The following is a 25,161-nucleotide window of genomic DNA, read 5'->3' as shown; positions in this document are numbered from 1 at the left end:
CAGTGTTGGATGGTTGTCTCCCTCATCCGTGTCTGCAAACTGGGCCCCTTGTCTATGGACGGATGCAGGGGAGGGGGGATTTTGCGTTTCGCCGCTGGAGATGCCCTAACAGTGCCAATGGGCTCATCAGATGAGCTATAATTTTTTCTTTTTCCACTAGGCAATTGGCCCTGCGTTGCAAAGGATACAAATATTCTAGTATTTTAGCTCGTGGTTTACTAGTTCATATTAATATGATTGTGTAGATAAATATTGACAAAGTCCTGCCTATGATTTATCTACCCATATCGTAAAACTTTATTTTGTATTCACTTAGTGGCTTATCAAAGAGAACGCAAGTTTATTCGGTAAGCTAATAAAGGTGAGACAGTTAAGGCATTGCAATACGTTAGCTTGAGATTTACTTGCTCATATTAGGCCTCATTTGGCCGCAAGGGCAAAGTATCCCAGGGTAGTAATCCCACGGTGGGGATTTAACTGGTCATAGTAGATCCTCTCCCACCACGTGAAGACCCCCACGTGAATTTGGAGATAAGCGGGAGGGGAGGGAATCTCGTTCAGAAAAATGTCAGGTAAGATCCAGAATATAGCATCACAGCATCTGGGGGAGAGGAGGTGGAAGAGGAGGCGGAGGGAACTAACCTTGGCCGAAGGAGGAGGAAGACAAACGTCGGGTTGTCCTAGTCGTCGGACGAGACAGAGATTTGGGGAGAGTGGATCTTGGTGGAAGCAGAAGTACGGCCGCCGGGTCACTGCTGTCGTTGTCGCCGGAAGGCAGAGGAACTTGTAGGTGTAGCGTTTGGCGAGTCGTCACCGGAGGGAGGCAAAGGCGCTGTTCCAGATCGCCGGAGAAGCTTGAGCAGCGTCACCGCCTCTCGGTCGCGAGAGCGAGCCGAGGTTTTCCTTCCCGGCCTATTTCGTCATGGAATTCTCACCCAGGAAAAGGCCGTGGAAAGGGCCGCGGTGCCTCCCACACGTGGGCGTCCAAATGTCACGCTCGGTTTGTTGGAAATATGCCCTAGAGGCAATAATAAACTAGTTATTATTATATTTCCTTGTTCATGATAATCGTTTATTATCCATGCTAGAATTGTATTGATAGGAAACTCAGATACATGTGTGGATACATAGACAACACCATGTCCCTAGTAAGCCTCTAGTTGACTAGCTCGTTGATCAATAGATGGTTATGGTTTCCTGACCATGGACATTGGATGTCATTGATAACGGGATCACATCATTAGAAGAATGATGTGATGGACAAGACCCAATCCTAAGCCTAGCACAAGATCATGTAGTTTGTATGCTAAAGCTTTTCTAATGTCAAGTATCATTTCCTTAGACCATGAGATTGTGCAACTCCCGGATACCGTAGGAGTGCTTTGGGTGTGCCAAACGTCACAACGTAACTGGGTGGCTATAAAGGTACACTACAGGTATCTCCGAAAGTGTCTGTTGGGTTGGCATGAATCGAGACTGGGATTTGTCACTCCGTGTAAACGGAGCGGTATCTCTGGGCCCACTCGGTAGGACATCATCATAATGTGCACAATGTGATCAAGGAGTTGATCACGGGATGATGTGTTACGGAACGAGTAAAGAGACTTGCCGGTAACGAGATTGAACAAGGTATCGGGATACCGACGATCGAATCTCGGGCAAGTATCGTACCGCTAGACAAAGGGAATTGAATACGGGATTGATTAAGCCCTTGACATCGTGGTTCATCCGATGAGATCATCGTGGAACATGTGGGAGCCAACATGGGTATCCAGATCCCGCTGTTGGTTATTGACCGGAGAGTCAGCTCGGTCATGTCTGCATGTCTCCCGAACCCGTAGGGTCTACACACTTAAGGTTCGGTGACGCTAGGGTTATAGAGATATTAGTATGCGGTAACCCGAAAGTTGTTCGGAGTCCCGTATGTGATCCCGGACGTCACGAGGAGTTCCGGAATGGTCCGGAGGTAAAGATTTATATATGGGAAGTCTTGTTTCGGCCATCAGGACAAGTTTCGGGGTCACCGGTATTGTACCGGGACCACCGGAAGGGTCCCGGGGGGTCCACCGGGTGGGGCCACCTACCCCGGGGGGGCCACATGGGCTGTAGGGGGTGCGCCTTGGCCTATATGGGCCAAGGGCACCAGCCCCTATAGGCCCATGCGCCAAAGGGACAAGAGGAGGGGAGAGTCCTAAAGGGGGAAGGCACCTCCGAGGTGCCTTGGGGAGGATGGACTCCTCCCCCCCTTGGCCGCACCCTTCCTTGGAGGAAGGGGCAAGGCTGCGCCCTCCCCCTCTCCCTTGGCCCTATATATAGTGGGGGGAAGGGAGGGCAACCATACCTAAGCCCTGGCGCCTCCCTCTCCCTCCCATGGCACATCTCCCTCCTCCCGCAGCGCTTGGCGAAGCGCTGTTGGAATCCCGCTACTTCCACCACCACGCCGTCGTGCTGCTGGATCTCTATCAACCTCTCCTCCCCCCTTGCTGGATCAAGAAGGAGGAGACGTTGCTGCTCCGTACGTGTGTTGAACGCGGAGGTGCCGTCCGTTCGGCGCTAGGATCATCGGTGATTTGGATCACGACGAGTACGACTCCATCAACCTCGTTCTCTTGAACGCTTCCGCGCGCGATATACAAGGGTATGTAGATCCACTCCTCCCTCGTTGCTAGATGACTCCATAGATTGATCTTGGTGACACGTAGGAAAATTTTGAATTATTGCTACGTTCCCCAACAGTGGCATCATGAGCTAGGTTTATGCGTAGTTTCTATGCACGAGTAGAACACAAAGTAGTTGTGGGCGTTGATTTTGTTCAATATGCTTACCGTTACTAGTCCAATCTTGATTCGGTGGCATTGTGGGATGAAGCGGCCCGGACCGACCTTACACGTACTCTTACGTGAGACTGGTTCCACCGACTGACATGCACTAGTTGCATAAGGTGGCTAGCGGGTGTCTGTCTCTCCCACTTTAGTCGGATCGGATTCGATGAAAAGGGTCCGTATGAAGGGTAAATAGCAATTGGCATATCATGTTGTGGTTTTTGCGTAGGTAAGAAATGTTCTTGCTAGAAACCCATAGCAGCCACGTAAAACATGCAAACAACAATTAGAGGACGTCTAACTTGTTTTTGCAGGGTATGCTATGTGATGTGATATGGCCAAAAGGATGTGATGAATGATATATGTGATGTATGAGATTGATCATGTTCTTGTAATAGGAATCACGACTTGCATGTCGATGAGTATGACAACCGGCATGAGCCATAGGAGTTGTCTTTATTTATTTATGACCTGCGTGTCAACATAAACGTCATGTAATTACTTTACTTTATTGCTAACTGTTAGCTGTAGTAGTAGAAGTAATAGTTGGCGAGACAACTTCATAAAGACACGATGATGGAGATCATGATGATGGAGATCATGGTGTCATGCCAGTGACGATGATGATCATGGAGCCCCGAAGATGGAGATCAAAAGGAGCAATATGATATTGGCCATATCATGTCACTATTTGATTGCATGTGATGTTTATCATGTTTATACATCTTATTTGCTTAGAACTACGGTAGTAAATAAGATGATCCCTCATTATAATTTCAAGAAAGTGTTCCCCCTAACTGTGCATCGTTGCGACAGTTCGTTGTTTCAAAGCACCACGTGATGATCGGGTGTTAGATTCTAACGTTCACATACAACGGGTGTAAGACAGATTTACACACGCGAAACACTTAGGTTGACTTGACAAGCCTAGCATGTACAGACATGGCCTCGGAACACAAGAGACCGAAAGGTCGAGCATGAGTCGTATGGCAGATACGATCAACATGAAGATGTTCACCGATGATGACTAGTCCGTCTCACGTGATGATCGGACATGGCCTAGTTGACTCGGATCATGTAATCACTTAGATGACTAGAGGGATGTCTATCTGAGTGGGAGTTCACAAGATGAACTTAATTATCTTGAACATAGTCAAAAGGTCTTCGGAAATTATGCCGTAGCTCGCGCTTCAGTTCTACTGTTTAGATATGTTCCTAGAGAAAAATGTAGTTGAAAGTTGATAGTAGCAATTATGCGGACTAGGTCCGTAAACTGAGGATTGTCCTCATTGCTTCATAGAAGGCTTATGTCCTTAATGCACCGCTCAGTGTGCTGAACCTCGAACGTCGTCTGTGGATGTTGCGAACATCTGACATACACATTTTGATGACTACATGATAGTTCAGTGCGTAATGGTAAATGGTTTAGAATTGAGGCACCAAAGATGTTTTTGAAACATCGCAGAACATATGAGATGTTCCAAGGACTGAAATTGGGATTTCAGGCTCGTGCCCACGTCAAGAGGTATAAGACCTCCGACGATTTTCTTAGCCTACAAACTAAGGGAGAAAAGCTCAATTGTTGAGCTTGTGCTCAGATTGTCTGAGTACAACAATCGCTTGAATCAAGTGGAAGTTGATCTTCCAGATGAAATAGTGATGGTTCTTCGAAGTCATTACCACCAAGCTGCTTGAGCTTCGTGATGAACTATAATATATCAGGGACATATATGATGATCCTTGAGATATTCGCGATGTTTGACACCACAAAAGTAGAAATCAAGAAGGAGCATCAATTGTTGATGGTTGGTGAAACCACTAGTTTCAAGAAGGGCAAGGGAACAAAGGGATACTTCATGAAACGGCAATTCAGCTGCTGCTCTAGTGAAGAAACCCAAGGTTGAACCCAAACCTGAGACTGAGTGCTTCTGTAATAAGGGGAACAGCCACTGGAGCAGAATTACCCTAGATACTTGGTAGATGAGAAGGCTGGCAAGGTCGATAGAAGTATATTGGATATACATTGTGTTGATGTGTACTTTACTAGTACTCCTAGTAGCACCAGGGTATTAGATACCGGTTTGGTTGCTAAGTGTTAGTAACTCGAAACAAAAGGCTACGGAATAAACGGAGACTAGCTAAAGGTGAGCTGACGATATGTGTTGGAAGTGTTTCCAGGGTTGATATGATCAAGCATCGCACGCTCCCTCTACCATCGAGATTGGTATTAAAACCTAAATAATTGTTATTTGGTGTTTGCGTTGAGCATAGACATGATTGGATTATGTCTATCGCAATACGGTTATTCATTTAAAGAGAATAATGGTTACTCTATTTATTTGAATAATACCTTCAAAATGGTCTTACACCTGAAATGAATGGTTTATTGAATCTCGATCGTAGTGATACACATGTTCATGCCAAAAGATAGTAATGATAGTACCACCTACTTGTGGCACTGCCACTTAAGTCATATCGGTATAAAACGCATGAAGAAGCTCCATGTTGATGGATCTTTGGACTCACTCATTTTTGAAAGTTTGAGACATGCGAACCATGTCTATTGGTGTATATGCATGAAGAAACTCCATGCAAATGGACCGTTTGGACTCACTTTATTTTGAATCACTTGAGACATGCAAATCATACCACATGGGCAAGATGACTGAAAGCCTCGTTTTCAGTAAAATGGAACTAGAAAGCAACTTGTTGGAAGTAATACATTTTGATGTGTGCAGTCCAATGAGTGCTGAGGCATGTAGTGGATATCGTTATGTTCTTACTTCACAGATGATTTGAGTAGATGTTGAGTATATTTACTTGATGAATCATGAGTCTGAATTATTGAAAGGTTCAAGTAATTTCAGGGTGAAGTTGAAAGATCGTCGTGACAAGAGGATAAAAGATCTATGATATGATCATAGAGATGAATATCTGAATTACGAGTTTGGCACAGAATTAAGACATTGTGGAAATTGTTTCACAACTAATACAGCCTGGAACACCATAGTGTGATGGTATGTCCGAACATCATAACTGCACCCTATTGGATATGATGCATACCATGATGTCTCTTATCAAATTACCACGATAGTTTATGGGTTAGGCATTAGAGACAACCACATTCACTTTAAAAGGGGCACCACGTAATTCCGATGAGATGACACCATACGAACTATGGTTTAGAGAAACCTAAGCTATCATTTCTTAAAAGTTTGGGGCTATGACGCTTATGTGAAAAAGTTTCAGGCTGATAAGCTCGAACCCAAAGCGGATAAATGCATCTTCATAGGACACCCAAAACAGTTGGGTATACCTCCTGTCTCAGATCCGAAAGCAATAAGGGATTGTTTCTAGAATCGGGTCCTTTCTCGAGGAAAAGTTTCTCTCGAAAGAATTGAGTGGGAGGATGGTGAAGACTTGATGAGGTTATTGAACCGTCACTTCAACTAGTGTATAGCAGGGCACAAAGAGTTGTTCCTGTGGCACCTACACCAATTGAAGTGGAAGCTTATGATAGTGATCATGAAACTTCAGATCAAGTCACTACCAAACCTCGTGGGATGACAAGGATGCATACTACTTCAGAGTGGTACGTAATCCTGTCTTGGAAGTCATGTTGCTAGACAACAATGAACCTACGAGCTATGGAGAAGCGATGGTGGGCCCGGATTCCGATAAATGGCTCGAGGCCATAAAATCCGAGAAAGGATCCATGTATGAAAACAAAGTGTAGACTTTGGCAGAACAACTCGATGGTCGTAAGGCTGTTGAGTGCAGATGGATTTTAAAAGGAAGACGGACAATGATGGTAAAGGTCACCATTAAGAAAGCTCGACTTTTCGTTAAGATGTTTTCCGACAAGTTCAAGGAGTTGACTACGATGAGACTTTCTCACTCGTAGCGATGCTAAGAGTCTGTTGGAATTATATTAGTGATTACTGCATTATTTATGAAATCTTGCAGATAGGATGTCAAAACATTGTTTCCTCGACGATTTTATTGAGGAAAGGTTGTATGTGATACAACCGGAAGGTTTTGTCAATCCTGAAAGATGCTAATAAGTATGCAAAGCTCCAGCTATCCTTCTAAGGACTGGAGTAAGCATCTCGGAGTTGGAATGTATGCTTTGATGAGATGATCAAAGATTTTGGGTGTATACAAAGTTTATGAGAAACTTGTATTTCCAAAGAAGTAAGTGGGAGCACTATAGAATTTCTGATGTGTATATGTTGTTGACATATTGTTGATCAGAAATGACGTAGAATTTCTGGAAAGCATATAGGGTTATTTGGAAAGTGTTTTCAATGGAAAGCCTGGATTAAGCTGCTTGAGCATTGAGCATCAAGATCTATAAGGATAGATCAAAACGCTTAATGGAACTTTTAAATGAGCACATACCTTGACATGATCTTGAAGGTGTTCAAGATGGATTAGTCAAAGAAGGAGTTCTTGCCTGAGTTGTAAGGTGTGAAGTTAAGACTTAAAGCTCGACCATGGCAGAATAGAGAGAAAGGACGAAGGTCGTCCCCTATGCTTAAGACGTAGGCTCTACAGTATGCTATGCTGTGTACCGCACCTGAAGTGTGCCTTGCCATGAGTCAGTCAAGGGGTACAAGAGTGATCCAAGAATGGATCACAGGACAGCGGTCAAAGTTATCCTTAGTAACTAGTGGACTAAGGAATTTTCTCGATTATGGAGGTGGTAAAAGAGTTCGTCGTAAAGGGTTACGTCGATGCAAGCTTAACACCTATCCGGATAGCTCTGAGTAGAGATGCCGGATACGTATAATGGAGCAACAATTTGGAATAGCTCCAAGTAGAACAGTTATTTGAAATGGCTCCAAATGTAGCGTAGTAGTTGCATCTACAAGATGACATAGAAATTTGCGAAGTACATACGGATCTGAATGTTGCAGACCCGTTGACTAAAACCTCTCTCACAAGCAACATGATCAAACCTAGAACTCATTGAGTGTTAATCAGATAGTGATGTGAACTAGACTACTGACTCTAGTAAACTCTTGGGTGTTAGTCACATGGCGATGTGACCTGTGAGTGTTAATCACATGGCGATGTGAACTAGATTATTGACTCTAGTGCAAGTGGGAGACTGTTGGAAATATGCCCTAGAGGCAATAATAAATTAGTTATTATTATATTTCCTTGTTCATGATAATCGTTTATTATCCATGCTAGAATTGTATTGATAGGAAACTCAGATACATGTGTGGATACATAGACAACACCATGTCCCTAGTAAGCCTCTAGTTGACTAGCTCGTTGATCAATAGATGGTTATGGTTTCCTGACCATGGACATTGGATGTCATTGATAACGGGATCACATCATTAGAAGAATGATGTGATGGACAAGACCCAATCCTAAGCCTAGCACAAGATCATGTAGTTCGTATGCAAAAGCTTTTCTAATGTCAAGTATCATTTCCTTAGACCATGAGATTGTGCAACTCCCGGATACCGTAGGAGTGCTTTGGGTGTGCCAAACGTCACAACGTAACTGGGTGGCTATAAAGGTACACTACAGGTATCTCCGAAAGTGTCTGTTGGGTTGGCATGAATCGAGACTGGGATTTGTCACTCCGTGTAAATGGAGAGGTATCTCTGGGCCCACTCGGTAGGACATCATCATAATGTGCACAATGTGATCAAGGAGTTGATCACGGGATGATGTGTTACGGAACGAGTAAAGAGACTTGCCGGTAACGAGATTGAACAAGGTATCGGGATACCGACGATCGAATCTCGGGCAAGTATCGTACCGCTAGACAAAGGGAATTGAATACGGGATTGATTAAGTCCTTGACATCGTGGTTCATCCGATGAGATCATCGTGGAACATGTGGGAGCCAACACGGGTATCCAGATCCCGCTGTTGGTTATTGACCGGAGAGTCATCTCGGTCATGTCTGCATGTCTCCCGAACCCGTAGGGTCTACACACTTAAGGTTCGGTGACGCTAGGGTTATAGAGATATTAGTATGTGGTAACCCGAAAGTTGTTAGGAGTCCCGGATTAGATCCCGGACGTCACGAGGAGTTCCGGAATGGTCCGAAGGTAAAGATTTATATATGGGAAGTCTTGTTTCGGCCATCGGGACAAGTTTCGGGGTCACCGGTATTGTACCGGGACCACCGGAAGGGTCCCAGGGGGTCCACCGGGTGGGGCCACCTACCCCGGGGGGCCACATGGGCTGTAGGGGGTGCGCCTTGGCCTATATGGGCCAAGGGCACCAGCCCCTATAGGCCCATGCGCCAAAGGGACAAGAGGAGGGGAGAGTCCTAAAGGGGGAAGGCACCTCCGAGGTGCCTTGGGGAGGATGGACTCCTCCCCCCTTGGCCGCACCCTTCCTTGGAGGAAGGGGCAAGGCTGCGCCCTCCCCCTCTCCCTTGGCCCTATATATAGTGGGGGGAAGGGAGGGCAACCATACCTAAGCCCTGGCGCCTCCCTCTCCCTCCCATGGCATATCTCCCTCCTCCCGTAGCGCTTGGCGAAGCGCTGTTGTAATCCCGCTACTTCCACCACCACGTTGTCGTGCTGCTGGATCTCTATCAACCTCTCCTCCCCCCTTGCTGGATCAAGAAGGAGGAGACGTTGCTGCTCCGTACGTGTGTTGAACGCGGAGGTGCCGTCCGTTCGGCGCTAGGATCATCGGTGATTTGGATCACGACGAGTACGACTCCATCAACCTCGTTCTCTTGAACGCTTCCGCGCGCGATCTACAAGGGTATGTAGATCCACTCCTCCCTCGTTGCTAGATGACTCCATAGATTGATCTTGGTGGCACGTAGGAAAATTTTGAATTATTGCTACGTTCCCCAACACGGTTTCCCGAGGTCCATCCCTCCCGTGGTTTCTCCACCCGGGGAATAATCGGGGATCCCCTCGGGATACCCTGCAACCAAATGAGGCCTTAATGTGATTGTGTAAGTAAATGTTCATCAAAACCTATCTGTGATTTACCTTATTTTTTTATGAGAAGTTTGATAAGTAAATTAAAGTAAAATTGATTAAGAAGATAAATCAATTAAGGTGATTGATTATCACAAAAGGAAGGTTGGACGAAGAGGTTATGAGAAGAAAGGTGAAACGAGAACCTTACATTCTTTTTAAGTAGTATAAGTAGAGATATGGTCACCGAAAAGGACCAGATTTCACTATCAACGATAGCAGAACAAAAAAGCAGAAAACATGAAAGCATCTTGCCATCTTGGTGCAAAATATAGCTGTTGCATAGTACACTCACTAACAACATTCAGAAAGAAAGAAAACGAAGGCTAGATGTAAGATCGAAAGTATGTCTAGAGGGGGAGGGTGATTAGACTACTTGATAATAAAAACTTATCCTTTTCCCAATTTTAGTTGCGGGCAAGTTTTAGCAATACTACCAAGTCAAGTACACCCTACACATGCAAGTCTAAGAGTTGAGCAGCGGAAAGTAAAGACTTTGCATATGAATGTAAAGGAGGGATCGGGGAAATCAAACACAATGAAGACACGATGATTTTTGTCGTGGTTCCAATAGGTGGTGCTATCGGACATCCACGTTGATGGAGATTTCAACCCATGAAGGATAACGGGTGCACGAATCCACGGAGGGCTCCACCCATGAAGGGTCCACAAAGAAGCAACCTTGTCTATTCCATCATGGCTTAGGCCAACGAAGGACTATCACTCGGGTAGATCTTCACAAAGTAGGCGACCTCCTTGCCCTTACAAACTCCTTGGTTCAATTCCACAATCTCTTGGAGGCTCCCAAATGACACCTAACCAATCTAGGAAACACCACTCTCCAAAAGGTAATAGACGGTGTTGTTGATGATGAACTCCTTGCTCTTGTACTTCAAATAGTAGTCTTTCCAACACTCAATCACTCTCTCTCTCTCTTAAATTTGGCTTTGGTAGAAAGAGGGGATTGAATGAAAGTAACTTGGGAAAAGCTAGAAATTAAGGTTCAAATGGTTGGATTGTAATATCTTCATCTCAACACATGAGTAGGTGATTCTCTCTCAGAAAATGAGTAATGGAAGTAGTGGTTCGTTCTGATGGCTCTCTTAGAGAGTAGGTATGGGGGGTGGAGGGGTATATATATATATAGGCAGCACCAAAAATCCAACCATTACAAGTCTTTGACCCAACTTGGTGGCACCAATCAGAAAATCTCAGTGAGACCGACTAGTGCAAAAAACTTGACCATTAGGCTTTTTGGTGAGACCCACTAGTGCAAAAGACTTGACTGTTAAGCTTTTCGGTGAGACCGAACAGAATGAGTCAGTGTGACCGAAGTGCAATGGCTAGGGCAAGACCTCATTTCAGTAGTTTCGATTGTTTCATCTCGGGAATTCCAAAATGAAGCAACTTCATTACAGAAATTTGGTCAGGCCATCTCGGAGGGACCGAGGTCCATATCGGTTGTACCGAAATGTTAGGGTTTGATATGTGGCAATGTATGGGGTCATCTTGGTGGGTCTGGATGCGAAGGTTTTGGTGGGACCGAGATGGACATTTAGGGTTTTGGACAGGTGTGATGTGGAGAAGTGGTTGAGGATTTTTGGAGCAATATCACTAAGCACTTGAGCAATTAAGTCATGAGCAAAAGCTCATCCCCTTTTGATAGTATTGGCTTTCCAATGGACTCAATGTGATCTTGGGTTACTTAACCAAACATGTAGAGTCTTGGAGCTTTGTCAATTCTTGTCCTTAGCATTTTGAGGGGTCCATAATCACTAGTCCTTGCCATGCCAATCATTGATCTTCTCTGAAATCTATTTATCAATGAGCATTAGATCAATGACTCATATGTTGTTATTAATCACCAAAATCACCCGGAGATTAGTTGCACTTTCACTAGAACAACATGTATTAGAGCATCTATAGCCGGGTGCCTCAAACGCCCGAGCAGGTCGCCCGATCACTGATCGGTCAAAAAAGTCAAACCACTCGGGCGCCTCAAACCGGCCTTAAACACCCGGGCTATCCAACGCCCCTCATATCCAGCCCAAATGTAGGGCAGATATGGGGCGGCTCAGACATGCTCGGGCGCGTCTGCCACGTCAGCCTGGCCCACTCCGACCTCATAAATATATATTCTCCGATGAACCCTAGACCACAGTCCGGTCAGTCCCTCCGTCCACTCCTCTTCCCAATCCGCCGCTTCCTCTCTGTATCAGGTCCATGACGGATGACAATGCTCCGTATCGCTCCATCTGATGGTGTTGCTACTGGTGCATCATGCAGCGCTTGGGGTTCGCCGTGGGCAGCAACCACACCTGGCCGGTGGCATCGGCCGCCGAATTGTCCCACGGCCTCCACGTATGGTGCAATGGTGAAGCTCACCTACTTCCCTCCCATGCACAGAAGGTGTTTGTTGAAATGCCAGAAAGAGAGAGAGAGGATTGATGCGGCCCCACATGTCAAACGGTCTAAAAATGGAGTCGACTTTCCTGCCACGTCAACATTGACGGGTGGGCCCCGTCTGTTATAAACGCGCTTAAATGGTCTAAAATGGTTATGAAATTGAAGTGGTAGTTTGAGCGCAGTTTACCCCTAAAGTGGTAGCCTTTTTCTACTGTTAAGAAAGTGATAGTTCAGTGGGACGGGAACCCAAAAGGTGATACTATTTTGTTAAATACTCTCTTCATTCATTTATATGTTCCTTTATGTAAGGTGCATTTGTTCTAACTCCTCGTAATCCTGTTCTTAGCCCTCCAGAAAAAGAAAAGTATCTATCACCTGATTGCATATATCTCTCGTAGAAATTTTTTGGGAAGTATATCTCTCCCGATTGTATGTATCTCTTACTTTTCTAGGCTAAATAATTTACTTTCCGATAATCAATGAACTAGACAAGGGTAATTTCATCCTAATTTGTCTATAATTATATGACTTGGTCACTATTTCGAAAATAATACACTTTACATAAAGAAATGGAGGGAGTACTCGATATTGGCCGGACTATGGCACTGTGGTACTATACAATGATCACCAAACTAAGAAATGTCAGACTCCACCCATAACTTATTTAACTACCAAAACCGATAGTTAGGCGTTTTGGCTCTCGGCCTCCATGGAGGCTTTTTTTGAAAAAAAATATCAAAAATCAAAATTTTTAGGTTCAAAAAAATCTAAAATATTGTGTACAAGTAAACAAGAATGTTATGCATATGTGTGTAAAATTTTAGGATGAAATACGTTGAAATGCGATCTGTACAAAAAAGAAAAAATCATGGCCTAGAAGGATTATCATGTGTTAAAAAGCCTCAGGTTTGTCTTTTTTTGCACATCCCTCATTTCAGTGTATTTCGCCCTGAAAATTTACACACACATGCATCATGCCTCTATTTATATCTATATTTTTTCAGAATTTCATGAAATGTAAAAAATATGAATTTTGAATATTTCAAAAGACGGCCTCATTGGAGCTCGGCCTCCAAAAAGGATTTTCGCTTCTTTCTTGCCAATCACATTCATTTTGTATTTTTTTTCGAACCATGCAGGAAGACTGCATGTATTATATTAAAGAGAGAAGGAGAAATACACAACCAACGTCCATCAGAGTTACAAGAAGGACAACCTAAACTTCAGCAAACAAAAAGACCCAAAACCCTGACCACCACAACTGTCTACAAAAGCCTCAAAAAGAACGAAACTAAAATAATACAAAACGACCTAGACTTGCTTCTGCCCAATGCATCGCATCAATCTTGATCTGATTGATGATTCCTTGAAGCGGTGTGTGCGAGTTTTCAAAAATTCTGCCATTTCTTTCCCTCCATATACTCCATATAATTAGTGGTACCATAGTGTTTAAGGAATTCCTTCTAGGTCCATGGACTCTATTTCTGGCCTTTTGCCATCAATCCCGGAAATCAGGAGCATTTTGAGGGATGGCGTCTCTCAGATTTGCCCAAAGAAGCACTGAACTCCAAATGATGGTTACAACACTACAACCCATGAAGAGATGATGAACCGATTCTTGCGCAATATTGCAGAAACAACATGCAACATTATGAGGCAAATCACGCTTAGCTAGATGGTCCGCTGTCCAGACACGCCTCTTGACGACCAACCAGAGAAAGAGCTTGCATTTTAAAGGAGCCCAAGCCTTCCAAATGATGCGAGAAGTATTACACATAATTGATGCAGCGTAGTGTACCTTATAAACAGATTTCGCCGAGTAGGTACCTTTAGAATTCCACGACCAGAACCGTTTGTCTTCAGCACCATGTATGATTTGAACTTCAGAGATCGCCTCCCATAAGGTTAAGATCTGATGAAAAATGCGAATATTTATTTTCCCCTTTATGTCCTTGATCCATACTGCACTAATCATTGCTTCTGCTACTTTTCTTCTCTCCCTAACGACCGGAGGCACGGAATTGAAAACTTCTGGCGCAATATCTTCTACTGTGACGCCATTGATCCATTTATCAGTCCAAAAGAAACATCTGTTTCCGTTGCCTAACTCAACATGAGCAGCAGCATTGAGTAGACGCCTTTCATGATTTTTCAAAGGATTTAGTAAGATGCTCCATGCACGATTATTTGATGTACGACATTGACTTTGTATTTGCGAGCAATCTCAAAATGTTGGAGTATATCTTAGCATCAGGAAAGAAAGTAACCTAGGCAAGGGCAGTATTCAGAATATAGAGCATCCGGCTGTGAAAATACAAGCGACTGATATGTGGGCTCTTATAAAAAATGGGTGGAAATACTGTGCGTTGTTTGTCAGAAAATATAGATGGAAATACAAGTGATTGAGACGTGGACTCTGTAAAAGTGTCCAATTATTCAGTTTTGCAGCTGTACTGACGGACGAGGAGCTGCGAGAAACAAAGCAAGAGCCTCCAAAAATCTGACGTCAGATTTATAGTGAATCAGTTCGTATTTCTTCTGAAAGTTTCTGTGTCTACACGCACGGGTTTTATGTCTGAGAATTTGTCACCTTTCCGGTCCATTGTAGGATTGCTACAGCACTGATGTATTTTCACTGCCCAAAAATGCTTCGAGACCATCGATGCACCAGAGACGAGATCCTAATTTCACCTCCGATGACACGCCCCGCCGCGCTGATCAAGTTTTGCATCAGCCAAGGTCGTCTGCCACCCATACATCAGTGCCGGCCTCCTTGTCCACCGCCCCCAGCATAGCATGGGCATGGCAACATTGCTGCTACTCCTGTCCTGTGCAAGCTCGTCCTCCGCGTAGGGAAAGTACTGACTGGCCAAGACGCGCATTCACTTTCCCCTACCTGCGGAGAACCACCACTGACCACACGGCACACTCCACACTCCACACAGCCTCTGCTCTGCTCTGCTTCCTTTCTCCAGCCGTGAAAACCCCAACCCAGCCCAGAAACCCCACCGCAATGTCCAGCGACGACGAGCTCCGCGGCCTCCTGGTCCAGGAATCCACCGCCGCGATCGTCTCCGGCGCCGACCCCTCCAGCCCCACCGCCCGATCGGCCCACTTCCTCCTCCCCCGCGCGGGGGCCGCTCCCCTCCCCGCTCTGCCATCCCCGCCACGCAATGCCGACCCTGTTCCTCTTGCCGACGAGCTCGCGGTGGAGTGGACGGACTGGCCCGGCTGCTCCAAGCTGTGGAGGCGGTGGGTGGCCAAGCTTCGGCCGCGGCACGAGCGCCTGTGGCGCAAAATTGGGATCTTGGACGGCGTTCTCGCGACCACGGGCTGGGTGCGGCGGGACGAGGACCTGCTGCTCCAGCTCGCGGGTTTCTGGTCCGGCGAGACCAACACGTTCCTCTTCCCGTGGGGTGAGGCCACGGTGACGCTGGAGGACATGGCCGTGCTCGGGGGCCTGCCCCTGCTGGGCAGGCCGGTGTGGTCGCGGCTCCCGGACGAGCTCCGCGGGGACGTGGACGCGCTCCAAGCCGTCCGGATCGCGCTCAACTGGAGCAAGAGCAAGAGAGTCAATTATACCTTGTGGGTTAAGCAATTCATCGAGGAGACCGGTGCCGGTGCCGGTGCCGGTGCTGGTGCCGCTGGCGACGGCAGAGGAGAGGCCGAGGCGGCCACATTGCTCGAGCACGGGGCGTTTCTGGCCATGTGGCTGACCAGATACGTGCTTCCGGTGGAGTCATTCGACGTGGTCAGAGCGGACGTGCTCCCCCTCGCCGCCGGACTGGCGCGCGGCAGGTGCTGGGCCCTCGCACCTGCCGTACTTGCCAACATCTACAGTGACCTCTCCGCACTCAGTCGCCACTTAAGCTTGGGCGCCAGCCATCAGCCGTTCGTGGCGAGTGCGCCACTGCACATCCTCCAGCTATGGGTCTGGGAGCGCTTCCCGGAGCTTTGCCCTGCCATCAACTCCCACGGTGGTGATCCCGGCATGCCGAGGGCTGCCAAGTGGTACAATATCAGAAGGATGCTTGATCCTGGGCACATCCATGCAGTGTTCATGTCCCCGGATGAGTTCAAATGGAGGCCGTACGGAGGCAGTAGCTTTGCTCTGCCACAAGCCAAAGGTGGCTGCTGGGTGCACTGCAATGAATTAGCAGCAAGCAAGGGATTGCAATCCTTTGCGCAATGTCTCCGACCTTGCGAACTTGTCGGCATGCAATGCATCGAGCAATACTGTCCGCACCGTGTCGCGAGGCAGCTCGGCTTCGATCAGGACGTACCTGGGACTGTTGCCCGTGCCAACTCAAGTCAAAAGACGGCATGGGCGACATACAAAATGCAGCCTGAAAATGTTTCGCTCTTCGTTCCGCAACGCGATCCGGGCATGACAGTTGAATACGCACAATGGTGGAAGCAATACTCGTCAGCATGTGCTGCCGCCGTTGCTAATGCTGCAAGGATGAAACAACTTAATGTTGTAGTTATTAGCCCAAGAAAGATGAAAGCTGATGGTCTCAGTCTCAGTGGTGTAGATTGTGGCAAAAAGCGTCACTTGGAGGCTGGGATGACTCTGCAAGATGATACAGAGGATGAGATTCCGCTGGAAGAGAGGCTGAATAGTGTCATTCTAAAGACGGAAAGCCAGGATACAGAGACGCATATTTTGAAAGATGGCGAGACAAAGCAAAATTCAGAAACCGTGAAGGATTTGGTGCCAAGATGGGCAGGAAAAGGCAGACGTAGGGCAATTTCACGCAAAGTTGCTGAGAAAGCTTTCTCTGATGCAGAGGCAGTTTTGGTGAGTGAAGTTGATAAACCATCGTGTGGGCCGGTCACCAAGAATGAGAATTTTGAAGAGCAAGCATTAGGCTCGGTTATTCCGTGTGATGAGAAGAATTTCAGTTCAGAACATGGGGAAGTCGAGGGTGCAGCGACCGCTAGAAGCAACAAAGGCATTAGAGCTGCAATTGGAGCGGACATGTATTCAAATCTTCCAGACATCTTGGCCATCAGTGGTAATGAGTTGGATGAAATATTCAGAAAGGATAGCGAGGCGAGTGCAATTTATATGGAACTGTCCAAGTTGACGATGGCAGCATCCAACTCAGACCAGCCAAATGAAGAATTCGAACGACATCTGGTCACCATAAGAAGAGATGAGTCGAAGGAAATCATGGTCCAAAACAATAGTGATTATGAGCTTCCTACTGTCCAAAGTGATATCACTCTCAGACAAGGACCAGTTAAAGTAACTCATGCCACTAATGTTCAGACTAATGTTGATGTCTTAGAAGAATGCATTGATGAAATGCAGACACGCAATGTAATGGCAGAGGGAGATCAGAGAGCGAAGGTGGACAGCGAAAACTCAAAAGGTAATGAAATAGCACATGAAAATATCTCATCCTCATATCTAGCAATGGAGTCGCTTAAAGACTGTATAAAGGTTAATGCATACTTTTCCTCTTCCTTTTTGCAGGAATCAATGATGCATCTTATAATGGTCTAGTATATGGAAAGAATGAAGTGGTTAAGAGAGTAATTTCTACTAAAACACTCTACTATCTTAGACCATTCAAGCGGGTGAAAGATGCTCAGGTCAGAGATTCAAGAGCCACCAATGCAGGTCAAGTCATTTTCCAACCAGGACGGGAAGTCGGAACAACGGAAATGATTAGAGAGGCGTCTGAAGCTCGAGAAGCAGAAAAGGTTGAGTTGGAAACAATAATTGATCGTCTTAAGAAACAAGTCGTGGCGCTAGAGGTGCAGTTGCGGGGCAGGAGAACCTAGGAAATTTGAGGTATAACTTAACATAGTATAGTGGTAGCTTGGGTCTTTAGAAGACATCTCCCGATGAAGAGTACCACAAAATGGTGGGCTAGTCTTGCCGGTGAAATGATCTTCATCAGCTAATTGTGCGTGCAGAAACTACAGCTCCTTAAGCTCTGATTATATGTTCCTGGTTGCTTCTTTCTTTATGTTGTGAAATTCAGGGGAATACATAAGTGCTAGTTTGTTTGGTGGTATAGATAAACGATATGCAATCTTCACACTAAACGACCGATTTGACCATGACATACATATATGTGTGTGCTCTTGTTAACTGATCTTTTGACTTACATAAAACAAGCTGATTACCTCAGTTAGCTGTGATTAAAACAAACGGTGCTTCGCAGTTGATGTGCCAATGGCCAACTTCTGTACCAAGTAGTCAAACCGAGAATCCTGTCATAGTGGTTTCGACCTTCTAGGACATGAGTTCATTGGATGCATGGAATTGGCTAACAAGGATTCAACAGATTTGGGGTGTGCATATTTGGAAACAGTTTACTGATACATAGCTTATTTTCTATCTAAAGGTTGCCTATATACTGCAAATTAACATCTCTGCCCCTACTCATCTGTAGTATCATCTCTGAACATGATATTTTTACAGATTACAAAATTGTTCTATTAGCACATCAGCATTATCTTCTTGCTTGTCCCCCAGCGCATTTATGATTCAAAGTTGAGGAGCTACCAAAAGGTACTTTACTATGCAGAGAATACATTGAGTATGCAATGGCTGTATGGACACAGACAGTTGAACTGCTCAAAGTTATTTATGTAGAGAGATAAGTTGTCTGAGAATGCTTACCTTGTCTTTCATTGCTAGTCCAGACTCCATAAGCAAAGATGTGTAGGCGCCAATAAAAATTTACTCATCTTAATGTGATTCTTGTCAGGTCATACAGCGTAGACATCCACATCTAGACTCTTCTAAAAGCAATCGCACTCCTCATCATATGTGTTCCTTTGCTATTACAGTGACAATAATTATCATGTTGGGTGAACTTGTAATATTATGTTGCTATATACAGTAGAATCCATTCTTATACCGCCATATAAGTGCACCATCAGCTAACCATCTGATCCCCTACAAGAAAAGCCTGTAGCCACTGTAGTATGTACACAGCTACTTATAAGGCAGGCATAACCGAGACCAAGCTTGCCACATTCACAGGGACCCCGCTGCCCGCTCTCCGTCATACTAACCAATGCCTGCCTCACATCATCTAGCATCTTGTTGGCCAAGAACGCCGAGACTACGGACAACATCCGGGACTGGCATTTCATCAAACACCCCGCGCGCGTCACGTCCGTGAGGTGGCCGCATAGAAAGAGGCGCAGCGTGTTGCCCGCGAACACGTCCGTAAGGTGGCCGCTTCTGAGCGCGGCGGCGTGGAGCTTGACTGCTTGACCCTTGGCTGCGTGCGCCTCAGCGGCGGCGTGGAGGACGAAGGGGAAGGTGCGGTCGTCCTGGCTCACGGCGGAGCAGAGCATGTGGATGTAAACGTACGCGCAGAGCTTAGGATGGGTGAGTTCCAGTCGTCCAGAGGAAGGAGGAGGAGGCGGGAGGAGGTTAGGTCGGCAATCGCGGCGTGGGAGAGGATGAGCGCGCCGGCGCCGGCGAGGGGCAAGGACGCGGCGGCATGGGCGCGACCGAGGAGGTTGTTGTCGTCGCGGCATTGGTGGAGGTGCGCGTGCACGAAGGAACGCGGTTGTCAAGTGGCTGGCGGGAGCGCGCTGCTGCAGTTGATGATTATTTTGACCATTTGAGTAGTTCAGGCTGGCCTTGTGGATGTAAAATGCTCATTTCAACTTAGACATGTTTTTCTTCTTCTCCTTGTAACTTGTCTTTCATCATTATTTCAACGCAACTAACCCTTCTGCTTGCGTCCCTATATTTGGTATGAGTTTCCTAGCCAATTGTTTTCAAATATATATTAAAATAGTTTAAAAATATTAACTTGTTTTAGGTAAATTGTTTTAAAATATGAAGGAAACATTTATCAAAAACTTACAAACAAAATGTTAATTGGAATGGTTTCCTAGCCAATTATTTTCGTGTCAACCACACATTTTCTTTATGCCTTCAATCTTCCTCAGTGTTATCATTGATATATTCTTAATAATAATAAAAAACTTGTGAGGTGTGTAGTCGATATGTACATCTTTAGCAAATGTTAGTGGATTTTATTTTTATTTTTTGTTATCCCTGATGTTCTTTATACTAGCATGACTGTTGATGAATAGATCAGAAATTTTACCCACAAATAAAATAAAAATAAATTTGAATTTCACCCTTCCACTTCTCCCGGTCCATTGCTGTATTTCCATCAATAGTATGTAAGAATTTTCCATAATAAGAATTAAATACATATAAGTATGGCTTCTACAACGATGGACACCACCAGATGAGGGTTGGGTCAAAGCAAATTCGGATGGGGCCATACCGAAGCATGCTGAGAAGGGAGGAGGAGCAGTAGTTCTGCGGGACCGGATGGTGACTTTAGAGCTCGGACAACAGAAGACTAAAAAATGGAACACGGCTAATCACCGGAGGGAGAGTGTGACGTCCTTCAATATCCTGTTGTTGCTTGTCCTTCCGCAAAAGGGCGGACGAGTCGATCCAACCGGACAAAAAAGACAAAGCTCATGTGCGTTTGGGTCAACATGTTGGAGTTGCGGTGAGGAGGAAAAAATGCCTAGCGGCGACACATCTAGATCAACTAGAGGCGAGGAGAGAAAAGGGGCGTGTTGGCAGCAGGGGGCAACCTTCAAGGATTTGGGTGTGTTTTAGAAGTTGCCTCCTACCACATATATATACGAGAAGGGTTGGGTGCGTTTTGCTGCGCGTTGGTGTAGTTGAGTTATCTAAAAAAATCACTATATTTTAAAATATAAGGTGTATTACTTTCTTGAAAAGGAAAATATTTTAAGTTTGATTAAATTTGTAGAGAAATGTATCAAAATCCATAATATCAAATCGATATTTTTAGATTCATCATGAAATGAATTTTCATACTTTTTTGTTTAATATTGTGGATGTCGATATTTTTGCTTTGAACTCGGTCAAAGTTAAAGAAATTTTACTTTCTAAAAAACTATCACCCCTTATATTTTGGAACTAATGTAATATTTTGTTTGGCGGGTGGGGGAGATGATAGAGTGTGTATTATTTTTATTTATAATGCGTAATTTGATGGTTCTTTCGTGGTGTGATTTTGTGTTATCCGCTAACCAACCTATATTTATGTGAAAAAAAATTCTATGTGAGTGGTTGCATGTACTACATTGGTGCTACAATATTACATGATGACGCTTCTTTTTTGTAGGTGGTCGGTGGGTGCGCGGGATTGATATGTTTTTATAGCCCGGTTGCTGCTGATTGATTTGAAAAATTGTTGGTCCGGTCAAAATCATAAACCAAATTCAAATTTGAATACCTCAATTGAATGAAAGAGCTTCAAACTTCAGCAAATAGTGAATTGAAAGAATTGAATGGGAGAGCTTGAGAAATTGTTGACCCGGTCAAATCATTTGACCCAATTATAAATTGAATACCTCAATTAATTGTGAGACCTTAAAAATTAAAAAGCATAGTGGATAGTATAAAAGAATGTATGATATAAAAGAATTGAATGAGAGACCTTTGAGAAATTGTTGACCCGTTTCCGGTGATCCAATTCTAATTGATAACCTTAATTGAGTATGAGCTTTTTAAAATTAGATAGCTTAGCGTTATAGAGGATGTAGGTGGCGGTGAGAAAACGGAACTTGAGGAGAGGGGGCCTCCCCAAAATCGGCCAAAGCCAAAAGGAGGAGTCAAACTCCACCTGCACGCCAGAAGCCGTCTGCGGAGGTTTGGTCACGATTTACGGAATTTCGGACATCTGGACTTGTCTCGACAATTTGATAACCGAATGGCTAAAAGTGTCGAAATAATTCAGTCAAAACGTCTGCGTATGCTTTGCAGCAGCCAAAGCTGATGTCGTCGTCTGCCACCCATCACCATGGCAACATCTCTGACATCTCTACTCCGGCGCGTAGGAAAGTGAACAGCCTAATTTACTTCCTCCCCACTTTACTTTTTGTTATTTTATTATTACTGCCTCCCACCCACCCCAAATTCCACGGAGCACCTTCCCTACTCACGCTCGCCTTGCTCTGCGCCGCCCAGAAAACCCCAGCCCACCCAGAGCGCCACCGGCACCGCAATGTCCAGCGACGACGAGCTCCGCGGCCTCCTAGTACAGGAAGCCACCACCGCTATCGTCTCCGGCGCCGATCCCTCCCGCCCCTCGGCCCGATCGGCCCACTTCCTCCTCCCCCGCGCGGGGGGCGCTCGCCTCCCCGCTCTGCCGTCCCCGCCCCGCAATGCCGACCCTGTTCTTGGCGACGAGCTCCCTGTGGATTGGACGGCCTGGCCCGGCTCCTCGAAGCTGTGGAGGCGGTGGGTGGCCAGGCTCCGGCCGCGGCATGAGCGCCTGTGGCGGAAGCTTGGGATCTTGGACGCCGTCCTCGCAACCACCGGCTGGGTGCGGCGGGACGAGGGCCTGCTGCTGCAGCTCGCGGCTTTCTGGTCCGGCGACACCAACACGTTCGTCTTCCCGTGGGGCGAGGCCACGGTGACGCTGGAGGACATGGCCGTGCTCGGGGGCCTGCCCCTGCTGGGCCGGCCGGTGTGGTCCCGGCTCCCGGACGAGCTCCGCGGCGACGTGAACGCGCTCGAAGCCGCCCGGATCGCGCCCAACAGATGCACGAACAACAAACCCTCGTTTGCCCAGTGGGTTAAGCGATTCGTGGAGCCGCCGACGGGGGAGGTCGCTGCCGCCGGCAGAGGAGAGGCCGAGGCGGCCACATTGCTCGAGCACGGGGCGTTTCTGGCCATGTGGTTGACCAGATACGTGCTTCCGGCGCCGCCATTCGACGTGGTCAGACCGGACGTGTTCCCCCTCGCCGCCGGACTGGCGCGCGGCAGGTGCTCGGCCCTCGCACCCGCCGTTCTTGCCAACATCTACAATGACCTCTCCGCACTCAGTCACCACTTAAGCTTGGGCACCACCCATCAGCCGTTCGTGGCGAGTGCGCCACTGCACATCCTCCAGCTATGGGTCTGGGAGCGCTTCCCAGAGCTTCGTCCTGAGACACCAAACACTGCCTCCCACGGCGACGATCAGGGCATGCCGAGGGCTGTCAAGTGGCACAACATCAGAAACCCGCTTGATCCTGGGTACATCCACGCCGTGCTCATGTCCCCGGAGGAGTTCGAATGGAGGCCTTATGGAGGCAGTAGCTTTGCTCTGCCACAAGGCAAAGATGGCTGCTGGGTGCACTGCCATGTTGTAGCAACAAGCAAGGAGCTGCAATCCTTTGCGCAGTGTCTGCTACCTTGTGAACTCGTCGGCATGCAATGCATCGAGCACTACTGTCCGCACCGCGTCGCAAGGCAGCTGGGCTTCGATCAAGACGTGCCCGGGACTATCCCCCGTGCCAATTCATGTCGAAAGACCGCGTGGGCGACATACAGGATGCGGCCTGAAGACGTTTCCTTTTTCGTTCCGCAACGTGATCCGGGCATGACGGTTGAATATGCACAATGGTGGAAGCCTTACTCGTCGGCATGTGCTGCTGCTGTTGCTAATGCTGCAAGGATGAAACAACTTCATGTCGCAGTTATTAGCCCAAGAACCATGAAAGCTGAAGGGCTCCCTGCCCCTGCTGGTGTAGGAGATGCGCAGGACTGCACCGAGTCGTCCAAAGATATCATCATGGTGCACAACAATTGTGGTTATGAGCTTGCTAATAATGTCCAAAGTGATACCACTCCCAGTCAAGGATCCACAGTTAATAAAGTAACTCATGTCACTAGTGTTGATGTCTTTGTCTTAGAAGGATCCATTGATGATGAGGTGCAGACACACAATGTCACAGAAAAGGAAGTTCAGAGAGCGAAGGTGGATACAGAAAGCTCAGGTGTTTTGGAAGGTAAAATGAAATAGCACATGAAAACATCTCAGCCTCATATCTACTGTAGAAGAATTGATGAATCGTCATAGCAAGCTATTGCTAATGCATACTTTACCTTTTTTTTTCTGTAGGAAACAATGATGATGCATCTTGTGATGGTCTAGTATATGGAAACAGTGAAATGGTCAAGAGAGTAATTTCTACCAAAACACTCTACTATCTTAGACCATTCGAGTGGGTGAAAGATGCCCAGGTCAGAGATTCAAGAGCCACCAATGCAGGTCAAGTGATTCTCCAACCAGGACGGGAAGTCGGGACACCGGAAATGATTAGAGAGGCGTCTGAAGCTCGAGAAGCAGAAAAGGTTGAGTTGGAAACAATAATCACTCGTCTCAAGGAACAAGTTGTCGCGCTAGAGATGCAGTTGCGGGACAGGACAACCTCTAAAATTTGAGGTATAACTTAACATAATATCATAACGGTAGCTTGGGTCTTTAGAAGACATCTCCTGATGAAGAGTGCCACAATATGGTGGGCTAGTCTTGCCGGTGAAATGATCTTCATCAGATAATTGTGAGTGAAGAAACTGCAGCGCTTACACCCCATTAGACTCTAATTGTATGTTCCTGGTTGCTTTTTCTGTATGTTAACTTGTGAAATTCAGGGGAATACATAACTGCTAGTTTGTTTGGTACTAGTATATATAAACCCTATGCAATCTTCACATTAAGCTGAGATAGATATGCGTGCCCTGGCTAACTGATCCCTTTTTTTTGTCTATTCCCTTTCTACTTATACTCTTTCCAGCTGAGATAGATTCAGAAACTGTGGCATACCATATTTGGACACAGACCGCTTGTCTGAAGCCAACTAGGCTGCCAGAGGTTCAAACTTACTAGACATAAATTCATTGGATGAATGTGGTCAGCCAATAGGGGTTCAACAGTAACAAATTTATGATGTGGATAGATGAAAACAGTTTACTGGTACATAACTTATTTTCTATCTAAAGCAGGTTGCCCAGATACAGATTAACATCTCAGCCTCTACCTCATATGTACTACCATCTTTGGACATGATATTTGTTACGGATTACAATGTTGTTCTATTAGCAAATCAAGATTATATTCTTGCTTATCCTGATCTACTACTCAAAGTTGAGGAAC

At 46.1% G+C, this 25,161-nt stretch overlaps 2 protein-coding genes across 2 annotated transcripts; both read left to right on the top strand.

Moving 5' to 3' along the window:
- The first annotated feature begins 14,988 nt into the window (after window positions 1-14,988).
- Window positions 14,989-19,218, top strand: LOC125506021 (uncharacterized). The gene is made up of 2 exons (XM_048670906.2): window positions 14,989-17,577; window positions 17,682-19,218. Exons 1-2 carry the CDS (start codon window positions 15,213-15,215, stop codon window positions 17,990-17,992), a joined length of 2,676 nt encoding a protein of 891 aa, XP_048526863.2. The 5' UTR covers window positions 14,989-15,212; the 3' UTR covers window positions 17,993-19,218.
- Window positions 19,219-22,143: 2,925 nt separating this feature from the next.
- Window positions 22,144-24,748, top strand: LOC125506018 (uncharacterized). The gene is made up of 2 exons (XM_048670902.2): window positions 22,144-24,013; window positions 24,127-24,748. The coding sequence occupies exons 1-2, from the start codon at window positions 22,243-22,245 to the stop codon at window positions 24,447-24,449; spliced, it is 2,094 nt and encodes a 697-aa protein (XP_048526859.2). The 5' UTR covers window positions 22,144-22,242; the 3' UTR covers window positions 24,450-24,748.
- Window positions 24,749-25,161: the final 413 nt, after the last annotated feature.

The sequence above is a fragment of the Triticum urartu genome, chromosome 5A (assembly GCF_056163025.1).
Source record: "Triticum urartu cultivar PI428250 chromosome 5A, HENAU_Tu73, whole genome shotgun sequence".
Classification (NCBI taxonomy): Eukaryota; Viridiplantae; Streptophyta; class Magnoliopsida; order Poales; family Poaceae; genus Triticum; species Triticum urartu.
The sequence above is the reverse complement of the archived record's forward strand: the minus strand, read 5'-3'. Positions and strand labels throughout refer to the sequence as shown.